The sequence below is a fragment of the Falco peregrinus genome, chromosome 5, assembly GCF_023634155.1.
Source record: "Falco peregrinus isolate bFalPer1 chromosome 5, bFalPer1.pri, whole genome shotgun sequence".
Lineage (NCBI taxonomy): Eukaryota > Metazoa > Chordata > Aves > Falconiformes > Falconidae > Falco > Falco peregrinus.
Window position 1 is genome coordinate 30,822,715 of NC_073725.1, and position 22,430 is coordinate 30,845,144.

Genomic DNA, 22,430 nt, shown 5'->3' on the forward strand with positions numbered 1-22,430 from the left:
TAGGCTACAGCAAAACAGTGAAGATTAGCTGAAGTCCTTCATAAAGGAAGCCCACCTAAAATAACCTTTGCTTCATTATCAGGCCTAATCTCACAGATCTGAATTATATCTTTGTCACAACTAAAGACACAACCCTGAAGGACTCTGCTACACATATGACCAAGTGGTGAGCTCCTTTATCTACCTTAGAGGAACCCCAGGCAACCAGGAATCAGTTTCACTGTCTATATTAATCTTTGCAGTACAGAGGTTGCTAAATCTTTGCATACAATAGCTCGATATTTACCCAGAGCTGTATGTAGGGGCATGACCTTGCCTTTAAATGGGAGCTGGCCACTGCTACTACAGAAGATAAAGAAGTGGAAGATAAGAGCTTCCCCCACCCCCCCGTAGTGTCAGAAGTCAGTCACCTTCCAAACAGCTGGGTGGTTTTGCGAAGACTCAGTACCCATATTCACAACCACTGTGCTGGTGCATCAGCTACCTAACAAGAGGGAGTGGGAGTAGGTTCTAGGTAGTAACTAAATTCAGCTGTGACATTTCATTTCACACTGAAACTTATTTTTTAATATTTTTTTTTGCTAAGAAAATGCTCATATACTCAGCTCAATTCTTGCCAGTTTAATTACACCTTCAATAATTCATCCAGTCATTGCTTAATCTGCCTACTTGAATTATTAAGTAGAAGAGTGGAAAAACCTGCAACTGAGCATGTGAGATGGAGCACTCTAGGAATGCAGCTAGGGCTGGGCACACACAATATCTGAGAGAGTGAGTCCTGGAGCAATTCTCCGTCTGAGCCTAATCTCAATGTCTCTGAACACACAGAATTTCCTTTCTTCCCTCCCTGCTTCCCACTCTCTCTGCCTTTGTGTTTTTCCTTCTTACTAATGCTTCCCATCACCTTTTTGGAACAAACCTTTGGGTGTACTTGTGGCTTCCCCAGCAAACTGTCTTTTTATGTGCTGAATGGAAATGTCAGGTCCCAAACACACTTCCAGGTGAGACCTTAGATGAACAAGGAAAGGTTTATTTTCAGGAGCTAGGGAAGAGCATAAGGTATCTCAAACTTCAGTGGGGTAAAGATAAGGGTTTCATACAATAGCTAAAGATGAAAAAGATAAATCCTTAGAAGAAATTATGGGAAGAAAGAACATATAACAGATGAGTCAGAGATGTGGGAATAGTGAAACAAAGCTGAGAGCTTCACTGAGACAAAGGAATGTGGAAAGCAAGAGGGAGAACGGATTTGGGTTTATACATAAAATGGCAGAGAGAAAGTAAAATGGCACGATATAATTAACTATCCTTATTGAAGCTTTCTTTCAGCTGCTAAATTTGCATATGTGTTTCCCATATTGATCCACATTTCCGGTTATTAACTTGTGACAAGGTCATCCCCTTGAAAAGAATTTCTGAAAAATACAATCAAGTAATTAATTTCTCTGTTAGAGAGCTTGTTTAGCCAATAACAGTTCTTAATATTTTAAGACAATTTTCCCCTATGTAGAAGAATATATGGAATATGTGTGAATAAGTAGCAGAAAAAACCTTACCCCTCAAGGAAAGTGGAGAGCTAATTAGAGCACTTCTTATATGCTGGTACAATATTAAAAAACAAAATGTGGCTTTCTGCTGGCTTTGAGAAAACCAGTGCATAAATTAATTGAAAGGTATTGCAGCCAGATATACTACAAGGCAAGTAAATCAAAACCATGCTGGTCATTATGGGTTATAAAATCCACAACTGGTGGTGGTCTGCAGCTAACAATCTGTATTCTCTTTACAGGGTCCTATGAGATCAATGTGCTTATGACAAGATCTCGGCACTTATGATGAGATCTCTGCTTTCCCTATAGAGTACCAGCACTGAGTACTCTCCAGCTGTTCATTCCCCTTCCCCCTCCATACACATTTCCATACTGCTGCTTTTCTGATAATCCCCCATGGCCTTGGGACTTCCTCTGCAGCTAAAATAAGATATAAAGCCATATTAGTTTCAGCATAGTAAGTACTGCATCAGACCTCTACTTCTATATGCTGCCAGTCTTTCCAGCTGATCAGAAGCAGAAAAAATTGGATACACACATATCTCAGGGTGAGCAAACGGAGGCTTCTCCTCAGAACGAGCTCTTCATTGTTAGTGTTACGTATTGCTGCCACTGGAGCTCTGCAGACAGAAAGCATTCTTTTGTGGAAGCTGAATTTCACAAAAGAACAATGTCCTCTTCTTTAAAGGAAAATGCAAACTGGAAAGAAGTCAACGAGGTACAGAGAGTCCTTCACGTTTATTGACTATCTTGGGGACTGAATGTCGAAAATAATTTGTACCAGGTTGTTCACCCGTTCTTGAGCTTTGTCTCAGAATTTTTGCTTTACTGGAAAATGACTGAGGAAGAGTGTGGGAATGTGCCAGTCCAGGATTTAAAACTGAAAATGGAGGAAGCCTGAGAATACTGTTTAACTTCTGCTCTGCATGAATTCATTTATTGCAAAATCTGGAGGGACTAATGTAGAGCCCACCAGTAGGCTGGCTGGAAATATGGAACCATGCTTATCCACATGTACACAGCTTTGATCAATTGTTTACCGAAGGTGAAATTAGCCCCAAGGTCATACACAGAAAATAGGACAAGGGTACTAAGAAAATTGGGCTGTATAAAATATAAGTTCTTTTAAGAAAGGTGTCCAACAATTGGTGTTTTCTTAAAATTTCAAATGGGGAAAGTGATTAAGTTGGGAAAACACAAGACATGCCAAAGCCATGAATATTTTGGCAGTAAGGTACACAGCACAGGGAAGTCCACCACAGCCAAATTATAATGTAAATGTCTAAATATTCAGGCACTGCAGCAAGAATTGCCTTATGGATGGAGTCCAGGAAAGCAGAGCACCAAGCAGTCCATGGAAAACAATAGCTGGCAGTTTCTGCAGCAGGAACAAGACTAGAGGTTGATGCCTGGCCTGTCAAATATCCCCCATACTTTCGTCTGTTTCACTGGTGGAAGAACTATGCTACGTTTCAAATGGCTTCAATTTAAAAATCTGAGCTCCATATTCTCTCCAGCAAGGGCAGCAAGAGTGGGCAAAGGAGAATTAATTAGTTCCTGCTGCACTCTGTCCTGATCTCGGCACAGACCCAAGAATCTTTATGCCATGTGTAATCCAAGCTTGCTGTGTGTGGTGGCTGTTGATGGATGGAAAAGAGGTGCTGCAAGGTTCAACTGCCCTCAGTTAGGGACTGCCTCCGCTCCCCCCTGCCTCCTCAGGACCTGAAAAGGTCAGATAGTTCATGCTTCCTTTGACCACCAGGTACGGCAGAATCTGTCCCTTACCACGGAGGGGCCACAGCGCGTGGCGCAGTCAGGAAACACACAGACCCCCCACAGGCACAAAGCCTGCTGCAGCTGGCTGCATACAACCTAACCGAGATGTGGTTTGTGCCATCTCCATGAGGCCTTGTACTTGCTTGTCCCCAGCAATCAGCGGGAATGATTATTTTCCACAACTACTCCTCTGAGACCGTCAGGGCAGAATTGCTGTCAGTGCTTCTGGGCAGGCCAGCGATCATAGAATCATAGAATCATTTAGGCTGAAAGATCTTTAAGATCATCAAGTCCAAGTCAACCTAGCACTGCCAAGTCCATCACTAAACCTTGTCCCTAAGCACCACATCTTAAGACCACTACACGTCTTAATACCTCAAGGACGGTGACTCAACCACTTCCCTGGGCAGCCTGCTCCAGTGTTTGACAATCCTTTTGGCCCAGAAATTCTTCATAATATCCAACCTAAACCTCTCCTGGCGCAGCTTGAGGCCATTTCCTTGTGTCCTGTTACTACGTCGTGTAGCCTAGAGAGCGAGAAGAGATGCTTTTCTCTAATGGGCACACTTATCTCATGTCATGAGTGTGAAGAGCCTGAGAAGTGAACTATAAGCATGGCTTTTTCTGTATAGGGGACACCTCCTGCCTCTTTCAGAAGCCAGAGCTCAGTGGCTTTGCAAGCAATACCCAGTCCACCAGTAAAGCAGAATCCTGTATGCACCTGCCTTTTCTGTTGAATACACATGTGTCTGCATTCTGGTGATCTTCAGAAACTAGATGGCTTAGGAAAAAAGATTCCTGGCAGAGCTCCATTGGAATGCCACAAAATTGGTGTTACCCCCATTTTGTAGACAGAAAAGAGAGGCAGAGAGAGACGGACAATTTTCTGCAGTTATTGGCAACATAACCATGTTGGACCACGGCTTATGGTAACCACTTAAGGGAAGATGCTCAGTGGTGAAATGTTAATGTCTATTACTTGACCAAAGTAACTACGGATTTTACTGTTGAAGTAGGGACCTTGTAAGTCACATTTTTCTTATAGCTTTTTCTGCTGCTTGCTCTATTAATGAGATATACATGTGGTCATGACTAATGCCAACTGCAGACAAGTAAGAGGAATCCTGTTGGGACATGAATATAGTATGCACAAAAAGTAGCCTGTCTGACAACACTCTCTACATCTTTGAAATCAGCAAGAAACTTTCATGTTTTTATTTTTCACCTCTACAGGCTGGGAAAACTCAGTGAAACATATTTGTCGCTGGTCATCAATTTCTCATTTCAGCTTTATCTTTGGAAAGAAAGGAATCTTGCTTAAAGCCTCAGATTCTCCTTCATATTTCTCAGACCCAAATGTGGCTATAAGATCTGTCAAAGAAGGATACAGAGTTTTGTTGGGTTTTGGGGTTTTTTTGGCTCCTTCAAGTGCTATGTTCCCGATACAGATAGCATTCTTGAAAATCATATTAACAAAGCCAATGTCTAGGTTTTTGGGAAGATACAGTCATTCCAACCAGGGTCATATAAAATCAGTAAATTGAAAAGAATTCAGTTACTTTTGATCAAGATTACCTATTCTCAATTGGTTGCCTGTTGAATCTGAATGTCATATAACCTAAGCAGCAGATCCAGGGATCCCAGCATGTACCAAATCAGCAGGATGAGGAAGATACACTCTGGTGGCTTAAAAGCAAAGTACATCTCTTTGATCAGAAAGAAAAGGAAAAAAAAAAGGTTGCAAATTCTCTTCCTTTGTATTTTTCAGCATGAAGTGTCTCAGAGTAAAAATGTGTGAGAAGTGATCTAAACCCATTGGTACTGCTTGTTTTGCTGAATGATTTCTGGATCTTGTGTTCTTGTTTTTTCCTCAATTTAATTGATTATATAGTTTGTGCTGGGCTTTTTTGTTTTTCTACTCGACAGAGTCTTGTATATAGCACATAAAGAAGGCACCTTGTTCCTGCACCAAAGGAATCTAATCTGTGGAGGAGAAATCGTTTACTTCTAGGACTACACTTACTAGATTCATACATTAAAAAATTCCTAGGGGCAGATTCTGCCATTGTTGTCCAGCTGAGACATACTCTTATAAATAAGCCCACTGTACAGAATGGCTTTTCTTTTAGGGTAAGACACTGTTCTGCAGATGAGAAGTGATTGAGTCTGGTCCTTGGAAGTTTCCTGCAAAAATCACAGGTTTTCCTCCAGTTCTCAAGTGAAAGGAGCATAAGGCGGCATCATTTAGTAATAAACCAGATTTCAAGCTTCTCTGAAGAGCTCTGGATAAAGGCTGTCATGGGCCTATGTCCCAACAAATGTTCAGATATATAGCATCTTTGCAGCAGTTTACTTGATCAAAACACAAACCTAGCTAGATTAATGGCCACTGCAAGTAACAGTTATTATTCCCTAACCTGTGACACAGCAGAGAATACAAAAGGCTGATAATCCGCATATAGCTCCAGTCTCTTCTTCTGCCACTGACTGAGGGCACAATTTTGAAGAATTCACTTGCTCTTTCTGCACCTCAGTTTGCCACCTGTCAAGAAGGAACCACGCCATTTAGCTTCCAATATAAATTGCTAATATGAAAGTGATGCATGATAGGGCAGCGTTTGCTATGCCATCCGTCTCTGCAGTGCCACACATGCGAGTACTTTGCAGTTATTCACTCAGTTGCACAATGTAGGTATGTTTCTTGAAGAAACTCCTATTGTACTCCTCGTATTACATACACAGCAACAGGATGCCTCTTACTTCTTTGTCCTCGCCAATAACTTCTTGGTTGTACCTTCTTGGTCTTCAACCCTTCTTCCATTCCTTTTTCAGAGTAACTTTGTGGTAAACTGCTCTGTGCTGGACAAAAATATCTGAGAAGGATTTATTTGGGGCAAGAGAAATTGAAACATCTCGGTATTCTCCCAAACTCCTAAAAGATTACATTCTTTGTTCATAAATGACTGTATCCAAAGTACTGTGGCAGAACTGGACTCATGGGCTCAAGTATGTATCATGATGGGTGTTGGCAACTAACAGGCTTAATTTTTTTTCTCATGATTTCAATTAAAAAATGCTTTCGTGATCTCATTAAGTGACTTTGTAACACAACAGCTCGATGCTTTACAGCCCGCCTCTCAGTCACTTGGAATGACAATTTCCTTTAAAGAAATCCTACTGAAGTCAACGGCTTCCTGAAGATCAAGGTATCATTTATCCTGTTTAAAAGTGACAGGATTATGTACCTTTAATTGGACCAAATCCTGATATTATTCTTCAAAACACCTTAAATGCTTTGCTTGGTCTGATTAGGACTGATTAGGAACAGTCAAAAGATTAATGAGTAGGAACTTTATGAACTATGAAATATTTAGAACAAACAAAACGGTCTGTCCATTGTGAGCCTTAAGCTATTTGGTATAGCCTCTTTAAAACCACTATTCTTTGTATTTAATATTAATCCCAGATTATAAAATAAAACATACATCTTTCCAACAGCCTGTACAAAATCCTCAGTTCCACTGGAAGTATTTCACATAATGTGCTCTAGAGCTACACCATAATGGAAAACAGAGCAGTAAGCCATATCGCTAGACAAGCCGATGAGCCTGTGTGATGGAGCTAGGAAGAGAAAAAGCATGAGGATACCTTGGGAATGGATGTAAAAGCTGTCAGCTGTGTAAGTAGGGACTGATTATCCTTCCCACACATATAACACACTACATTTAATGTGCCTGTTCCTCTGGAGCCTCGTGAGCTGATCCCAAATTTAGGACACATAAAGGATTAATCATGCTTATACCCAGGACCTGTCAGACAGAACATTTCTATATGCTCATGTAGTGAGAACAACTCCATCCGCACCACCTTCTACTGTATAGAGAAAAGTCCATGTCCTTTCAAGAAATCAAGAGAAAGGGTCAGATGCTTGTGTATTTGGATGATCAGAACACCCTAACTATACCCCAAATTTTCAGAATCATAGCATTGGCTTAAAAGGTATCACACTAAAGAAAATAGTAATAATATAGGATTGGTTTTCTGCCTAGTGATTTTCCAAGTTTTTGCTTCCTTGTTTTTGTCCCATCATCTTAGAATGAGGAAAGCTGCTTTATTTAAAAAAAAAATAATAAAACAAAACTAAAAAATTTAATGTGATCCAGGAGTGACACTTTAGATAAATCCCTGACAAATACTGTATATTGATAATGCCACAAAGGCTTTCAGTTTGGATCTTCTGCTCCAGAGTAGTTTCAGGTTTGCTTTTCATATGTTCACCCAGCACATTCAATATTAAATGAATCCTATACCCTTTCTTCTAAATATGTATATTGTCCTCAACCAGGGGAAACTGATATAGGACATCTGAAAGGAATTCAAGTAGCAAATGATCAGACTCAATTTACTGCATTAATCAAATGCATTCTTAGTTTTCAGCTATAAACCCAACCTGGGTGGTAACCAGCAGCAGTTTCACAGGTACCTGCTCTGCACTAAAGAGATATATACTTGCACACATCCATATGTCCAGGGTTTCAGCACATTGGACCAAATTCCGCCGTGAATTATACTCCACCAACTCCAACAGAATTTCCAGAGTAAGCAAAACTACATCCATCACTGCTGCATAGTGTACTTCTTTTTCATTCCTTTCATTCATTTTCCTCCCATTTGGCCCCATTCTTAAAGTCCTTGGCAGGTAAAGAGTTAGGCAAATTATTTGGAAACAACCTATATTTACTGATTCTCATTCACTGTATAAATTACATAATGCAATCATGTCAGGTAAAAGAAGGATTTCTGCTAATATCTTATTTAAATACTAATTAACAAGCAAGTTCCAAAGATACAGGTACCTTTATCACTCGTGCACTTCCAAAACATTTTAAAACTTTGATGGGGCATACAATTGTCTATTCCCTTCCAAGCAACTAATATTCATTTAGACACCACATTGGTTTTCTTTTCTTTCCACTTCATGCCTGCTGTTTGCAAATTGATCCTTATGACTCTACAAATTCAAGGCAGTTATACCTTGAAATTCATTGGAATGCTGCCAGACCTATTATTTGCAGGACTTTCTAGCTGCATAAAAATGTCAACTACCTGAACATACTAGGCATACAAAGCAGCATGGAAAGCCACCTGTAAAAGAGATGTAAAAAAAGTTCCACTATCTTGTTAGGGAAAAATGATATGTACAACTGCAATTTCAAGTAATTGACCCAGCAAAGAGCAGAAGTGTATATATATATACAGAAAAGTCAGCACATTAGTTCTTAATATAGATCTAATTAAATTTAGCTGGAACAATGAATTACAATAGATTAGTTTATGTCTCATAACAAGTAGTGTATTTTTCTTTGTACTTTGCAAATTTGGTCTTTTTGCAGATCTTTTGCTTGCACAGGTGCATATTCCTTGAATCTGACGCTGTTTCCTATCTCACTAGTGATCTCTGCCTTTTGCTTTGCACCTACCAGAAAGCTATACTCCTCTGCCATCTAGTGCTTTAAAGAGGTGTATTTTATATGAACTACCAGCTCTTGCTGCCATAGCGTGTTCAATAGAATACATGAGGGCTGTGCAGAAACCTTTTATTAAAATTTCCTTGCTAAATGGGAGATTAGAGAGAAACTTAGTTTATCAACCTCTATGGGTATCGTAATTGATCACTGCCAGAGATCACCTCTATCTCTGCAGATATTAGTAGGATACAAAATTGTTTAGCATCTGGCATTCTTGTGTTTTACGATATTGCATCACCTTCCTGTATCTTTCTAAAATGTAAAATAAAATAATTTTTGCATAAGATCCTTATAGAAGAAAAACATAATCAAATATAATGTGTATTTAATCATATGAAATTTTCAGACAAAATAGAATGTCTTTTTCAACTACTAGCAGCTTCCCAATGTATCGAAGTGAAGTTCCCAAGGCATACCTTGGGATACTTTTTGTTTTTAAACAAACATACTTTTTGTTTTTAAATACATTTTGAGTATAGCATTTGTAACTGGCATGCTTTTGGTACCTTTAGTTTACATTGTTTCAAAAGTGTATGTTTATACATTAGCACTGTTGCAATTTGTATTTCTTTCAAAATTACACATAAACATGGTTTATTTCAAGTAACAGAGCATAACACATATTGTGGAGGAATTCTAGATTTTTTCTTTTTCTTTCTTTTTTTTTTTTAAAGTAATTGAGCGTGTTATTATCAGTGTTAATAAAACGAACCTATGAAAATCAGCCTGCCTTTTCTTTTGAAGGGAAAGTCATTCCCACTAAACTGTTCTGACTCTCACTGAAGACAATTTCTTTTTCAGAAAATTAACTGGTACTAGAACAACTGCACATACAAATTTTCAATATTTGTCAGTTCTAATTTTTCTTCTAGAGATCACGAATACCAGATATTTTACTTTTCCCCCCCTACATTACTCAGAAACCACTATGAAACATTATCAAGCATCTCCTTTTGTCCAGATTGCACAAATGCAGTACTAACACCAGCGCTATGGCTGTGAAATGAATCATCACTTAACTGTGACCTGGCAAGTATCTTAAAATTTCTAGTGCTGACACAACCTAACTTCACTCACATTTCATAAGAACTCTATTTGTAAAGCATCTTCATTGCCTCACTGATCCTATAACTCAGTAAACTAATGCAATATATTACCCATTATTACTCCATTAACAGAAACATGTCCTCTCATATTTAGAGAAAAATAGTTTTCTTCTTTTCTTTAAATTTTAAATTCTTTAAATTTTCTTTAAACCTCTGGGTTTCTGAGAGATTAACCTATGACTCTCGACATCCCAGACTTTATAGACTATTTCTCTACAGAACCTTTGTCAAAAACATAAATATATAAAAAGTAACTAAGACAGTAAGGTGTAATTGGTCTTATGATATATGGACAAAGAAAAGACCCCCACACACACCTCTCCCCGAAATACATATGCACATTTCCCTTGGAACAATATATCTGTCTTATTGCTTGGCTAACCTCACCTCCAACATGTCAGTCTCATCCCATGCAGCTGTCAAAAGTAAGTTTTCCACTCTGCATCCTGCTTGCCACCTTTTATTGGCTTCAGTTCTGAATAAGTGTAAAACAGATACAACTGGAATAAATCCTGTTTGGACAAATCAAAAAGAACTTACATTGTTTGCTCGGATACTGTCAACTAAATAGCATCAATTTACACTCACCAGCTTTCGTTATTCCCTTGGACTACAGGAGAAATGTAACATCTCCACCAACATCTGTTCCCACCAGTTATGTTTCAGAATGTGGAATCCAGAGCAAGGAACATAGAAGTGCAGCATTAAAGCATACACAAGCCCCCTCCTTGAGCAAGCGTAATATGCTCAGCCACATACAAACAAAGGTTATTCTGGAAAGCATGTTCCTGTGTCCTTCACTTTCATGTGCACATCCACAGTGCCACTTTTTGGACCCTCACACAAGCCAAGCTACAGGAAGGTACCCACCAAAAACCAAGCTGTAGAGAGCCAGGGAACAGTTCTCTGTCAGCATAGCTCCCCAAACAAGGCTAACAGGAGCAAATACACTCAAGTGCCGAAGAGACACAAGGGCAACCTAGCCAGGGTTAGCAGCATGCTTGCATTTTTTGGCAGAAAACTGCTGAGCCATAATAGCCAACAGTACCATTTATGTATTTAAGTCCCAACCTAAAATTCAAACCAGTCTTAATTTTAAATGCAATAGTGCTCCTGCGTGGCTAAACTGAAGTGAAAATCCCCAGCTACATGCTGTAACTGCACCACTGGAGTACCAATGGACAGTAGAGGGCACAGCTGCCTTCTTTCTGCAGAAGACTCAAGACAAGCAGGAACCACTTGCTGTGCTTTGCGGTTTTCCAAGCACACACTGACCACCCAGACTACTTAATGGCAATGGCTGCAAAGAGTCAGCTTTGACCCTTGTCAAATTTACAGATTTCCCATCATAACATTTTGATTTGTTACTTTGCTCAAGAAATCAAGGGCACTTTGAAGGGAGAAATCCAGGCAGATTCTGTAAGAGCCATGCAAATAACCAGGTATCTTTCCTTGTAAATATCTTCTGTATGTAATCCATATTGGGTTTGAACTTTATTCCCCCCTCCCAAAGAGCAGCCGACAAAAACAGAAAGCAGGCTTCCCTGGGAAACTTAACATACTTTATTTTACACCTGTGAATCTTCTCCCTTTGTTACACAAATGTTATCTACACCTAAAACCAGCATAGAACCATTAGCATACAAATTACTCAGTGTACTGTACGCAGAAGTCCAAACCCAATGCAGAACCTGATTTCTCTTTAACTGTTGGCTGCTATGATGTATCACTGAGAAGTATTTCCCACTGCATGCTATAGAAACAACACCTGACTGCAAATTTCTATGGCATGACATGGAATTCAAGCAGGCTTTCCAAACGTTCATAGGGTTTCTGTATCAAATCTGAATGAGCAAAACAAGGAAAACATTCTTGAAAATCATGATCTTTCTTGCTGTAGCACTGGTTTTGTTAGCATTAGGTCTACAGCATCAATTTTGAACAAACCAAGATGGACGCTTCCTGGCTCTTTCAATGATCCGCTTGCCTTCATCCTTTTCTGTGAGCTTTTCTCCATCATAAAGGACGACAGTCTCTACAGTTGGAGCATTAAATGGTCCTCCTTCCTTTTTATGTATTTCCAGCCGTATCTTTTGAGTTTCTGCTTTGACCTTTGCATAACAATAGCCACAGAGGACATGCTTCTGTTTCAAGTTTCCACACTCAGGACAAACATCTATGTTCCTCTAAAAAAGACAGTGGAAATAGGAAATTTTGTAATTTGAACAACGGAAACAAAAGACATAAGGAACAATCACAAACTACTAAAAACGTTAAATGAAATACCAGAGAAATTCAATTGCCTTTTCATAATGTATTCTTCCTCGTAAAATAATTTTTCTGTAATGTATTGCTATGTCAAATGCTTACTACTAAAAATAGCCTATGAATTCAATACCTAAATCATTATGCCTAATGATGTCTGGAAGACTCGAGACCTATCAATTCAATTAGTTGCACAGAAAGTACAAAACTCTTCCACTCATACTAGCTGTGAATAAAATTCACAAGCTGTTGGCTTGCTCTTTAACTGTCACTGTTTATTTAATCACAGACCACTGTCACGCATGATGAACATACCTGTTACAAGTATTCTGTGATTACAATGTCTCTTAAGCTTATTATAAACAAATTCCAGAAAGCTTTTTCAGTTCAGTATTGACCACTGTAACAATTCTCTAAAATAAGTGAGATGAACAACGATTGGTGTAAATCTTACTCCAGCATGCTTGTTTGTCATTACAAAAATTACTTGCAGTGAGTAAGGTGGCAAGCCTGTAGAAATCTGGTGATTACCTTTACTTTTATAAGCTTCTGGGGATTTCTTCGCCTGCAGCGGTTCACTTCAATGGTGCGCCGTGATTTTGGTGCCGCCATCCACAAGATGCTATCCAACAGGCTTGGCGCCTCATCACTTTCACTGGTGTCATTTACCGGTTGTGGAAGAAAAGCTGGAGCTTGGACTGCTAGTGCTGGTCCTGAAGGAAAAAGAAAAACTAATTCATTACAGGCAAGCCCCAATTTCGCCTGAAACCGAGGATGTAAGACACGGATGCTACTGACACTCCCAAAGTGAGGAGGCAAGAGCGGCAGCGGCGCTCCTCACCCGATCCCCTCATTGTCCCCAGGGTGTGTACTTTCCTGCTCCAGCCCGCTCCCTCAGCCGTTAAACGGTAAAAATGAGTCTCGCAGCGCCGACACCGCCCTCTCCTTCAGCCGAGAGAACAGGACGATACCTACCCCAGGGCGGGCTCTGGTCCCCGGAGAAACCCGGCAAGAGGCTGCGCTCCAGCCGCCCCCAGCAGCGCTGAAGGAGACCGCGAAGCCGCGGCAGAGGAGAAAACACCACCACCAGAGCCGCCATAGCCCCTCAGAGCCCCGCCAAGGCCTCAGAGGCGGGGTAAGGCGGCCGCCCGCCCGCGGGCACACTGGGCATGCGCACCTGTCCCTGAGCCTGCCGGGAAACCGAGTGTCCGGGGAGCCCTGCACTGCAGCGGGGATCCGGACCGAGACTTCACGTCCCAGCATGCCACTCGCTGCCAGGAGGCCGCGGCGGCGCCGGCGCACGCCAAGGACTTCAACTCCCAGCATGCCCCGCCGCATTCCTCTTGGCCAATGGCTCCCCTGGCGGGCCCGGCGCCGTTCCCATCATGCCCCGCCATTCGCCACCTCCTCGCCAATCAGCGCACGCGCTGTGTCCTCGTGTCGGAGCGGGAGGAGGGGCTGCGCCTGCGCAGGGGGCGAGATGGGGGCGGAGCCTTTCAAAATGGCGGAGCGCGGCTGTAGCCTCTCCCTCGCTACGTTCAGGTACGCGGGGTGGGGGGAGGGCTGCAGGCCAGAGCTCTCGGCACGTGGGCAGGCTGGCGGGGGAGGGGGAGCGCGGCGCACAGCCTGCGTGTGGAGCGGTTCTCGGCCGTGGGACAGGACGGAGCCTGGACTTTGCAGAGTCATCGCGGAGCCGGGCCTGCGAGCGTGAGGAGCCGCGGGGGCTGGGCCCGGGGCGGGCGTGGGGAAAGCGGTGGGGAGTGGGTGGCTTTGCCTTCGCCTGAGGGGGGCACGCAGCTGCCAGGCGTCTCCGTGAGCTGAACGGCCGCGGGCGCAGGTGGGGGCAAGGGCTGGAGCTGAGGTGAGTGCCGGGCCCGCCTCGTCTCTGCCGCTGACCTCGGGCCTAAGTGCGGTCGCTGCTTGTGTCTTCTCTCGTTGCTGTCAGAGTCACTCTGGGGCCACCCTCAGGTCAGTCCCCTCACTGGTGGTGCCTTATAGCGAATGCTTGGTGAAATGGTTTAGCGAACTTAAGGTTCCACCACACACACATACATGTTTGAGGCTGGATCATAATTCTGAGCTACCTGGAAATGCGTGATGGTAGCTGAACTGTGGTATCTCGAGAGCTTGCTTCAGAACACACTTTGTAGACATGGGGATGAAAGAAGCCTACAGATGAGTTTTAACTAGTTTATTTCCCTTTTTGCTGTCCTTTGCAGGCAGTGATCGCCTTGCACTTTGTCTTGTGCACAGCCTGCATGTGAGATGATTGCATGCACAGAATGAATATGTTATTGGAGTGGTACCTATTAAAGTGTTGCTTTAATACATACACTTAAGATTAATGCAGAGAAAAAGAAATTACTTTCTTTTTTTTTGACTAAATTATTAAGCTATCCAGAATTACATTGTGGCGCGCCCCTTTAAAGGGCCAATGGCTTCACCCAAGGGGTGGGTGATCCACAAGGGTGGGGCGAGGCTTGGTAGAATGGGGTGGGGCTCCCCTTTAAAGGGGTTAATACTTCATTTAAAGGGGTCATGGTTTTGCCCAAGGTGGTGGGGTGCAGAAGCTGAGGGGGGGGACTTGCTGGTGGGGGGGCAGGGCTCACCACTGGGCCTTGGCCAGGTGCTTCAGGCAGTAACGCTCAGCCTCAGCAGGTTTGTGGATGGTGGCCTCCAGCTCACACTCACGGCAGCCAATCTCATGCTCCTGCAGCTCTACCTGCTGTGCTCATTCCACTGTTCCACCACCAGCACCTGTGCCCACTGCTCCTCAATCTGCTGCTTTATCCTCACCACCTGTGCCCGCAGCACCACTCAGCCCTGCAATGGCACCGAGGCAGGTGGGGGGGGGTATGGACCCTGGCATCCTGGGAGGGGTGTATCCAGGCAGTCAAGAGAAGTCAGGCACCCCAGGGAACCCATGTGTTAGAGGAGATCCTGGCATTTTGGGATCGGGAACAAGGTGCTGGGGAGACCCAGGTGTCTGGGTAAGGGACGTAAACATCTCGGAGGAGCCAGGTCTTTGGGGAGGGGGACCCAATTGTCAGGGGAGACCCCAGGATCTGAAGGATGCAGGTGGCCTGGGGGGACCCAGGCACTGTGGGGGGGTGCAGGGGGGACCCAGGTATCCTGGAAAAGGGACCCAAGTGGCCAACATCACATCAAGGAAAGACCCAGGGGGGTGTGGGGGACCCAGGAGGGATCCCAAACAAGCAAGGAAGAAGAAACAGCACCCAGGGTGGGGGGACACTCAGGCATCTGTTGTACAAGTCGGCCTGGGCCTTGCAGATCTGACAGTGGCATTGCACAGCACCTGCTGCACCTGGAAGTCATACTGGGCCTGTGCCATCACTGTCTCAGCCAGCAGCTGTGCTGAGACCTGCTCCTGGCATGCCTGTGCCTCCTGCGGGGACACTGGGGTGCATGGGGACAAGGAAGGACACTGGGAGATTGGGGGTGGGGCCATGGTGACACCATGGGACTGGAGAGGTGTGGGGACGTTAGGGGACATGGAGGAACACCATGGGATGGGGGGGTACATGGGAAGATGAGGGTCCCAGCAACATCAGAGGGGGATGTGGAAAGCCACAGGGACCTCAGAAACAACCTGGTGACATTGGAAGCCCACTGGGGAGTGTGGGACGATGACATGCTGTGGGGGATCTAGAAGTCTCAGTGAGGAAAAGGGGGGGGGGGGGGTTGTAGGCACATAAGGGACACAAGGGGGGCTCAAGGGGGATGTGGGGGTGACTGAGGTGACAGGCTCACGTGGATGCCGGCGTCCTGCTTGGCCTTGGCCTCCCTGATGTGAGCATCACACTGGACCTGTGCCGTCCGGTCCTTCCCCAGCGAGTGCAGGTAGTCTTGGGGACACTGTCACAGCCCCTGTCCCACCCTGCCCATTGAGGACTCCAGCCATCCCTGCCCCAGCAAGCGCTGGTGGCCCTGGGGACACTGGAGATGGCCCTGTACCTGTATTGTCTCCCCATCCCTGCATCTGGATGTCCCCAGTCCCTGTCCCCACCCAGGAACAGCATCCCTGTCCCCACACCAGTGTATCTGTCCTTCACCCAACATCCTCCTGCCGTATCCCTGTCCCCACAACACTGTTCCTCCACCTTGATCCCAGTATTTCCATCCTTGCGTGTCCCCCCTCTGTCCCCGTGTCCCTTTTTCTGTGACCCTCCATCCCTGGGTCACTCTCCCTGTACCCCCCAGATCCCCAGTGCCACCACCATGATTATATCTCCATCCCCACCATGTGCCCCCCAGCGTCCTCAGTACTGCTGGCCACACTGATATCTATGTCCCTGGCTGTTGCAGGGGTCCCTCAGGATGTCACTGGCCACGCTGACACCCATGTCCCCACCCTGTTCCCCCCCACTGTCCCCCCCAGTATCACGTGGTCATTGTGGATGGCCTTTAGGGTGTAGCTGACCATGCTGGTCCCCATGTTGACAAGGTGGGATGAGGCCACGTTGAAAACCTGCACCCAGAACTTCTGCTGGTCCTTGTAGATTTCCTGGGTGGGAGGCATTGGGGGTGGGGCTTAAGTGGGTGGGGTCACCCCCAAGGGGCGGGGCTTTTTGGGGGTGGGGGTGTCACTCCCCAAGGGTCAGGGGCTTTTGGGATGGGGGGGGGGGTGTCACCCCCAAGGGGTGGGGCCTTTAGTGGAAAAGTGACTTCCAAGAGGGCGTAAGCCTTTGTGAAAGGGGCGTGGCCTGTCCCAAGGGGCGTGGCCGGTCCCACCCCTCTCAGCTCCACCATCACGTGGGCCTTGATGAGGGCTAGTGGCTCTCCAGGGTGATCTCACTCTCCGACTTGCCCAGGAACATCTGGCAGGCGGCCACCAGCATCTCCTTGTTCTGCCCCTGGATCTTCACCTGCAGCCCCACCCCAGGCATAAAAAAGCAACCCCCAGCCTTACACCCACGCTGGGCGTCCACCATCACGGCACGGCCCCTTTAAGAGTTGTAGATTTATTATGACAAGGATATTGGGCGGCTGCTCCCTTGCGGGGGGGGGGGGGGGTGGGGTGGGGCAGGACAGACCATGCCAATGCCTTTTTGAAAGAGTGCTTTCCAAAAAAATATTTTTTGGGGGGATATAAGCTGCTTTTAAGATGATGCTGCCCCTTACCAAGGGGGGTTAAGCCCTTTTAAAAGTGCTGTCCCCCCCTCCCCGGCTGCAGGGGTTCTGAGGGGGCTCCACCACAACATGTCCCTTTTAAGGGGTCCCACAGAGTGGAGGAGGGGGCGATTTCACTATGACATTGCCGTTTTAAGGGGGATCTGATAGGGTCCACCTCACATCGCTTAAAAGGGGCTGCAGCAGTCCTGCTGGGAGGGGTGGTGGCAGCTGTAGGGACACAGGTGAGTGTAGAGGGGACATGGGTGGGGGGGGTACCTGTGCAATACTGGTGACAGAGATGGGGACGCCATGGCAGGTGTACACCACCTCACTGCACACATTGAGGGTCAGGGTGTTCAGGGAGATGCTGAGGGAGGACAAGTCACTGGAGTGTCACCCTGTGTCCCCCATCTTTCCTCTCACATCACACAGCCCGCCTCCCCATGTCCCCCCTGTGCCCCCCCTACCGTGTATCCCCTCACCGCTGGATCTGCTGTCGCGTCAATTTGGCATAACACATTCAGATGCCACAGGTATTGTACAATCCTGTCCTGACTGTCAGCAATTTAGTTTTGGAATTGTCCTTGGAGTAAATCCATGCGGTTTACAACCATTGCAATTGTGGCAAATGGATATCACTCACATAGCAGAATTCAGCAGACTAAAGTACGTGCATGTCACATTTGATACCTTTTCTTCCCTTATATGGGCCACTCCTCTCACAGGTGAGACAGCAAAACATACTAAAAAGCATCTACGCAGATGTTTTGCAGTTATGGGTGTTACACAGTATACAGACGGATAATGGTCCGGCATGTGTTTCATGTTCCTTTCCTCAATTTTGTCAACTATGGCATATCCGACATCAAACAGGTATTCCAAATTCACCTACTGGTCAGGCCATCATTGAATGTGCACATCAAGTTTTAAAAAGCTTACTCGCAAAACAAAAAAGGGGGGAAATGGGTCTATCCCCGCAAGAACATATTTGGAAGGTTTTATATGTCATTAATTTTTTGCGCTTAGCAGGTACAGCAGAAAATCCACCCATAGTTGTTCATGGAAAAGCATTAAACAGTGACTTATCAACACTAAATACTAAAGGAGTCAAAGTGATGTATAAAGATCTAAACACTGGCCAGTGGACAGGTCTGGCAGAAGTACAATTAACTGGCAGAGGATATATGTCTATCATTACAGATTCGGGACCAAAGTGGATTCCAGCTGGCTCGTTGGGTAAAACCGTGGAAGTCACCTGCCATTGATAGGAGGAACACCACAATAAACGACACAGGAGATTCAGATGACAATAAGAGCCAGTGATCATCTTTGTTCAGTCTGCCACTGGTGTAGGTTGTATATAATCTGTCATTGTACATTTTGTGGTAAAAATATAATCCGTTATAGTAGATCTCCGGAGATATATTTCACTAACATTAAGTCCATATTGTGTTAGATGCAATAACATTTTTTAAGTAATCCAGAAAAGATATTTTTGTGTTAGGATGAATAGGTTTGTAAGGATTTGAAATGAGAATTGTGGTTTTTTTATGGGGATTGTGCTTGCTGTTTAAATATATAGATGTAATAGAACATATGCGTAGGTTACTTAAGAACAGGCAAAGTGTATGGGTTAATCTTGCTAATGCTACTGGTTCAGACTCCATCTGTTTATCTATGTCAACTCCAACAGATCCCTTTCGTACCTGTCTAACAGGGGTTCCGACTTTTGACCCAAACCAATTTAAAGGATGGGTCAGCAAAAGTGAAATTCTAAACAAAGCCGAAGTTATTACCTTTGCTAAATTGACCTGGCCCCACTCGATGGTATTAAAAAATTGGCAGACATTGAAAAAAGGGTTTCCATAACGTGAAGATGCTATGCAGACTGCACTTATTTTTCAGCATCTGAATGCTTCTATGATACCGCCTCTAGAGTTAGATCTTTTAGGATCTCTGAAATGTAACCAATCCTGCATCAAGTTTGGGAATAGAGAGGTGTTATTTGACAACTTTCTTCAAAAGGTATTGAGAAAAGGGCCATTATTGACATACCGGAACGGAAGTTTTTGGGTGACCCCTAGGGAGCACTGGTATAGAAATACTCGCATATACTGTAACAGAGGGTTATGGGTTAATCTTACGGCACCATCACAACCCCGAGCATTGCCCAAAGGGTTGTTTCTGTTTTGTGGGGATAGAGCATGGCCTGGAATCCTGGCTAAGGCTCTCGGAGGGCCTTGTTATTTAGGCAAGTTAACTTTGTTTGCTCCTAATCAAAGACAAATATTACATGAAACCCGGTGGAAAAATAAAAATTAGTGCACAGGAAAAAATGAGCAGTATGGCAACTGAGTGAAAACTGCAATGATAAAATTCAGCTTTGGAACACTCCATTACGAGTGATTTCTTCCGTGTTTGCACCATGGGTTCCTGCTGGCAAAGCACTCGGTGATATACAAAGTTGGGATGTTGGGCTGCTAAACAACTTAACCTGACGTCAGATATTTTGAAAAGTTTATTGGTAGATTTGGATAATACAAGGCATGCTACTTTACAAAACCGTGCAGCCATTGACGTTTTATTGTTTAGCACATGGGCACAGATGTGAAGATTTTGAGGGTATGTGTTGTATGAACCTGTCTGATCACTCAGTTTCAATTCATAAACAATTAGAACAATTAAGAACGAACATGAAGAAACTCACTGTAACAAATGGAGGTCTGGGCCAATGGCTCAAGGGTTGGGAAATTAATGGATGGTTATTAGATTTGGTGAAACAAGGTGTAACGATTTTAGCAATTATTTTGTTTTTAATGCTTCTGATTCCTTGTATTTTTAAATGTATCTATGGAATGATAGATGTTTTGATAGTCCAGGAAGAAAAAGGGGGAATTGTGGCAATGTATTTGGAAGAAAAGGGACACCTGGCCTATCAAAAGTTGCTCTTGCTTTAGCAGCTTGGTATGATTAAAAGTTTTATCCGCTCAGCAAGGACACACAGTTGTGTGAGAAAGACACCTGGAATGAAGAAAACAGGATCTTTGGCAGTTAAGCAGGCAGAAAAACAGGAGCTGAGCTGGGAACTGATGACTGCAAGAATGTCAACAATTTTAATGATGAGACTAACCGCTTGTATGCTTTTAACCAATTAGTATCTGTATAGCAGCGTGTGAACAGTGTATATAACCAATAGAATTAAGGTGTGACGTGTGTATGAATATTAATATTGTATATAAGTTTGCAGAAACTTAAGTGGCTTCAACTAGGATCATATTGATATGTCGTTGAGTCTGTGATTTTGCTCCTGCAATTGTCCTTGTTTGACATTTGCCATAGCAAAATTTACAGAGGAGTTTGGTGTATTGCCCATTTGTGCATCTTATTTTTGGGAACCACAAAAAACCCAGAACCTTGTTGCCATGGAAAAGTAATGCTCAAATCTGTCATAGCATAGCATACCAAACCATAACATAAGATACCATAAGATAAGATAACATAACAAAATTTATTAACATAACATAATTAATGTAATTTATTAATACAACCAAAGTTATTAACATAAAATAACCTAATTTATTAGCATAACATAATTTATTTACATAACATAATATATTTACCTGACATTATTTATTTATGTAACATAACATAATATATTTGCATACCATAACATAATTTATTAACATAACATAACCTAATTTATTAACATAACCTAATTTATTAACATAACCTAATTTATTAACATATTTTATTAACATGTAATAATCATGTCATTATTTATATAATATAATTTATTAACATAAAATAACATAATTTATTAACATAGCAAAATAATTTATTAATGTAATATAATTTATTAATATAACGAAATGGTTTGAAAAATATAAATAATTTATTAATGTAGATTAACATAACATTACAACATACTTTATTAACATAACTTATTAACATAATATAACAATTCATTAACATAACATACTTCATTAATGTAACATTTTATTTACATAACATAATTTATTAACATAATTTAACATTAATTCATTAACATAATGGAACAGAACTAATTAACGTAACATAATTTATTTATATACCATAACCTAATTTATTAACATACCATACCATACCGTCCCATACCATAACATGCCATGCCATAACATAACATAGTATACCATAACACACCATAACAACATACCATTACATACCATAACATTACATGCCATAACATACCATGTTTTTGGTTTTAGTGTGTTTAGAAAGTGAATTTTATTCCTCTCTCACAAACACTTCAATCCATTTCAATTCTGTTATCACCACATTTACACCATACAGGAAAATTCCTTTTGATATGGCCAAGTGCTTTTCTTTCATGTCATACTTCAGTTCTGTTTGGTAGCCGGCTGAGGTAAGGACAATTAAAGGTGCAGTGCCAGCGGTGCTGGTGGGGTCCTTCCCTGACCTCATTTAAACTGGGGAGTAATTGCAGAGGAATAGATGTGGCTAAAGCAGCAGTAAAGCTTTTGCAAGATCACTAATACCATTAGGTGATCTCAGTATCAGCTCTGAAGATTTACTCTGAAAATACTAGGGATTGCTCTTCAGAAGGCTGAGCTACTGAAGAAAAAAAGTCAATCAGAACAAGATAATAAGAAATTACTGACAACAGGCATCCACATAATTCTCTAATATTTTTTGTGTTAGTGGTTTTTTTCTACATCATCATATCTATAAACTATTTATCCCCCCAAAATATAGTAATGTTGAGATTTTTGTTTACTGGAAGATCTTTTAATTGGTGAAGAACACATTTTCTGCTGGTGTAGCAGCTATAAGAAACCATCAAAAAATACAACTTCAATTTTCAGTATTACAGTATCCTACGAGCTCTTGTGTTATACAAGTTCTGACATCCCCATTGCCCGTAGTGTCTGTAGTCCCAGCTACACTCGGAGTGAAAGGAACAATTGTTGAAAACCAGGGAATGGGGAAATTATTACAGAAACAGATGAAAAAAAGATTGGGAATATTTCACCTGGAAGAGACGGGAAAGGGCATGGTTTGTGTATAGGGTAAAC

The 22,430-nt window shown here is 43.0% G+C and overlaps 2 protein-coding genes and 1 long non-coding RNA gene across 3 annotated transcripts; 1 reads left to right on the plus strand and 2 right to left on the minus strand.

Annotated features, from left to right (window-relative positions):
* Nucleotides 1-11,500: 11,500 nt before the first annotated feature.
* LOC101917791 (39S ribosomal protein L32, mitochondrial-like) lies at nt 11,501-13,375 on the minus strand. The gene is made up of 3 exons (XM_005231536.4): nt 13,201-13,375; nt 12,757-12,938; nt 11,501-12,146 (listed from the first exon to the last, which is right to left on the minus strand). Exons 1-3 carry the CDS (start codon nt 13,322-13,324, stop codon nt 11,892-11,894), a joined length of 561 nt encoding a protein of 186 aa, XP_005231593.1. The 5' UTR covers nt 13,325-13,375; the 3' UTR covers nt 11,501-11,891.
* A 295-nt stretch (nt 13,376-13,670) lies between these two features.
* On the plus strand, nt 13,671-14,564 carry LOC114010516 (uncharacterized). The gene is made up of 2 exons (XR_003551951.2): nt 13,671-13,767; nt 14,445-14,564. It is a non-coding gene; the product is annotated as an uncharacterized LOC114010516 (long non-coding RNA).
* Nucleotides 14,565-14,748: 184 nt separating this feature from the next.
* On the minus strand, nt 14,749-18,551 carry LOC101918325 (flotillin-1-like). Its single transcript, XM_055803760.1, is given in 8 exon segments — nt 14,749-14,956; nt 14,959-15,024; nt 15,482-15,631; nt 15,997-16,101; nt 16,631-16,776; nt 17,024-17,111; nt 17,635-17,725; nt 17,841-18,551. Coding segments are annotated over 8 exon segments (810 nt in total). The 5' UTR covers nt 17,879-18,551; the 3' UTR covers nt 14,749-14,830.
* Between the last annotated feature and the right edge of the window lie 3,879 nt (nt 18,552-22,430).

Excerpts from the sequence above, each read along its gene's own strand:
- LOC101917791 (XM_005231536.4), bottom strand. The coding sequence starts at position 13,324 with ATGGCGGCTCTGGTGGTGGTGTTTTCTCCTCTGCCGCGGCTTCGCGGT. Across the intron at positions 12,939-13,200 it reads GGACCAGAGCCCGCCCTGGG|GACCAGCACTAGCAGTCCAA; the intron begins GTAGGTATCGTC and ends TTTTTCCTTCAG. Across the intron at positions 12,147-12,756 it reads AGAAGCTTATAAAAGTAAAG|AGGAACATAGATGTTTGTCC; the intron begins GTAATCACCAGA and ends TGTCTTTTTTAG.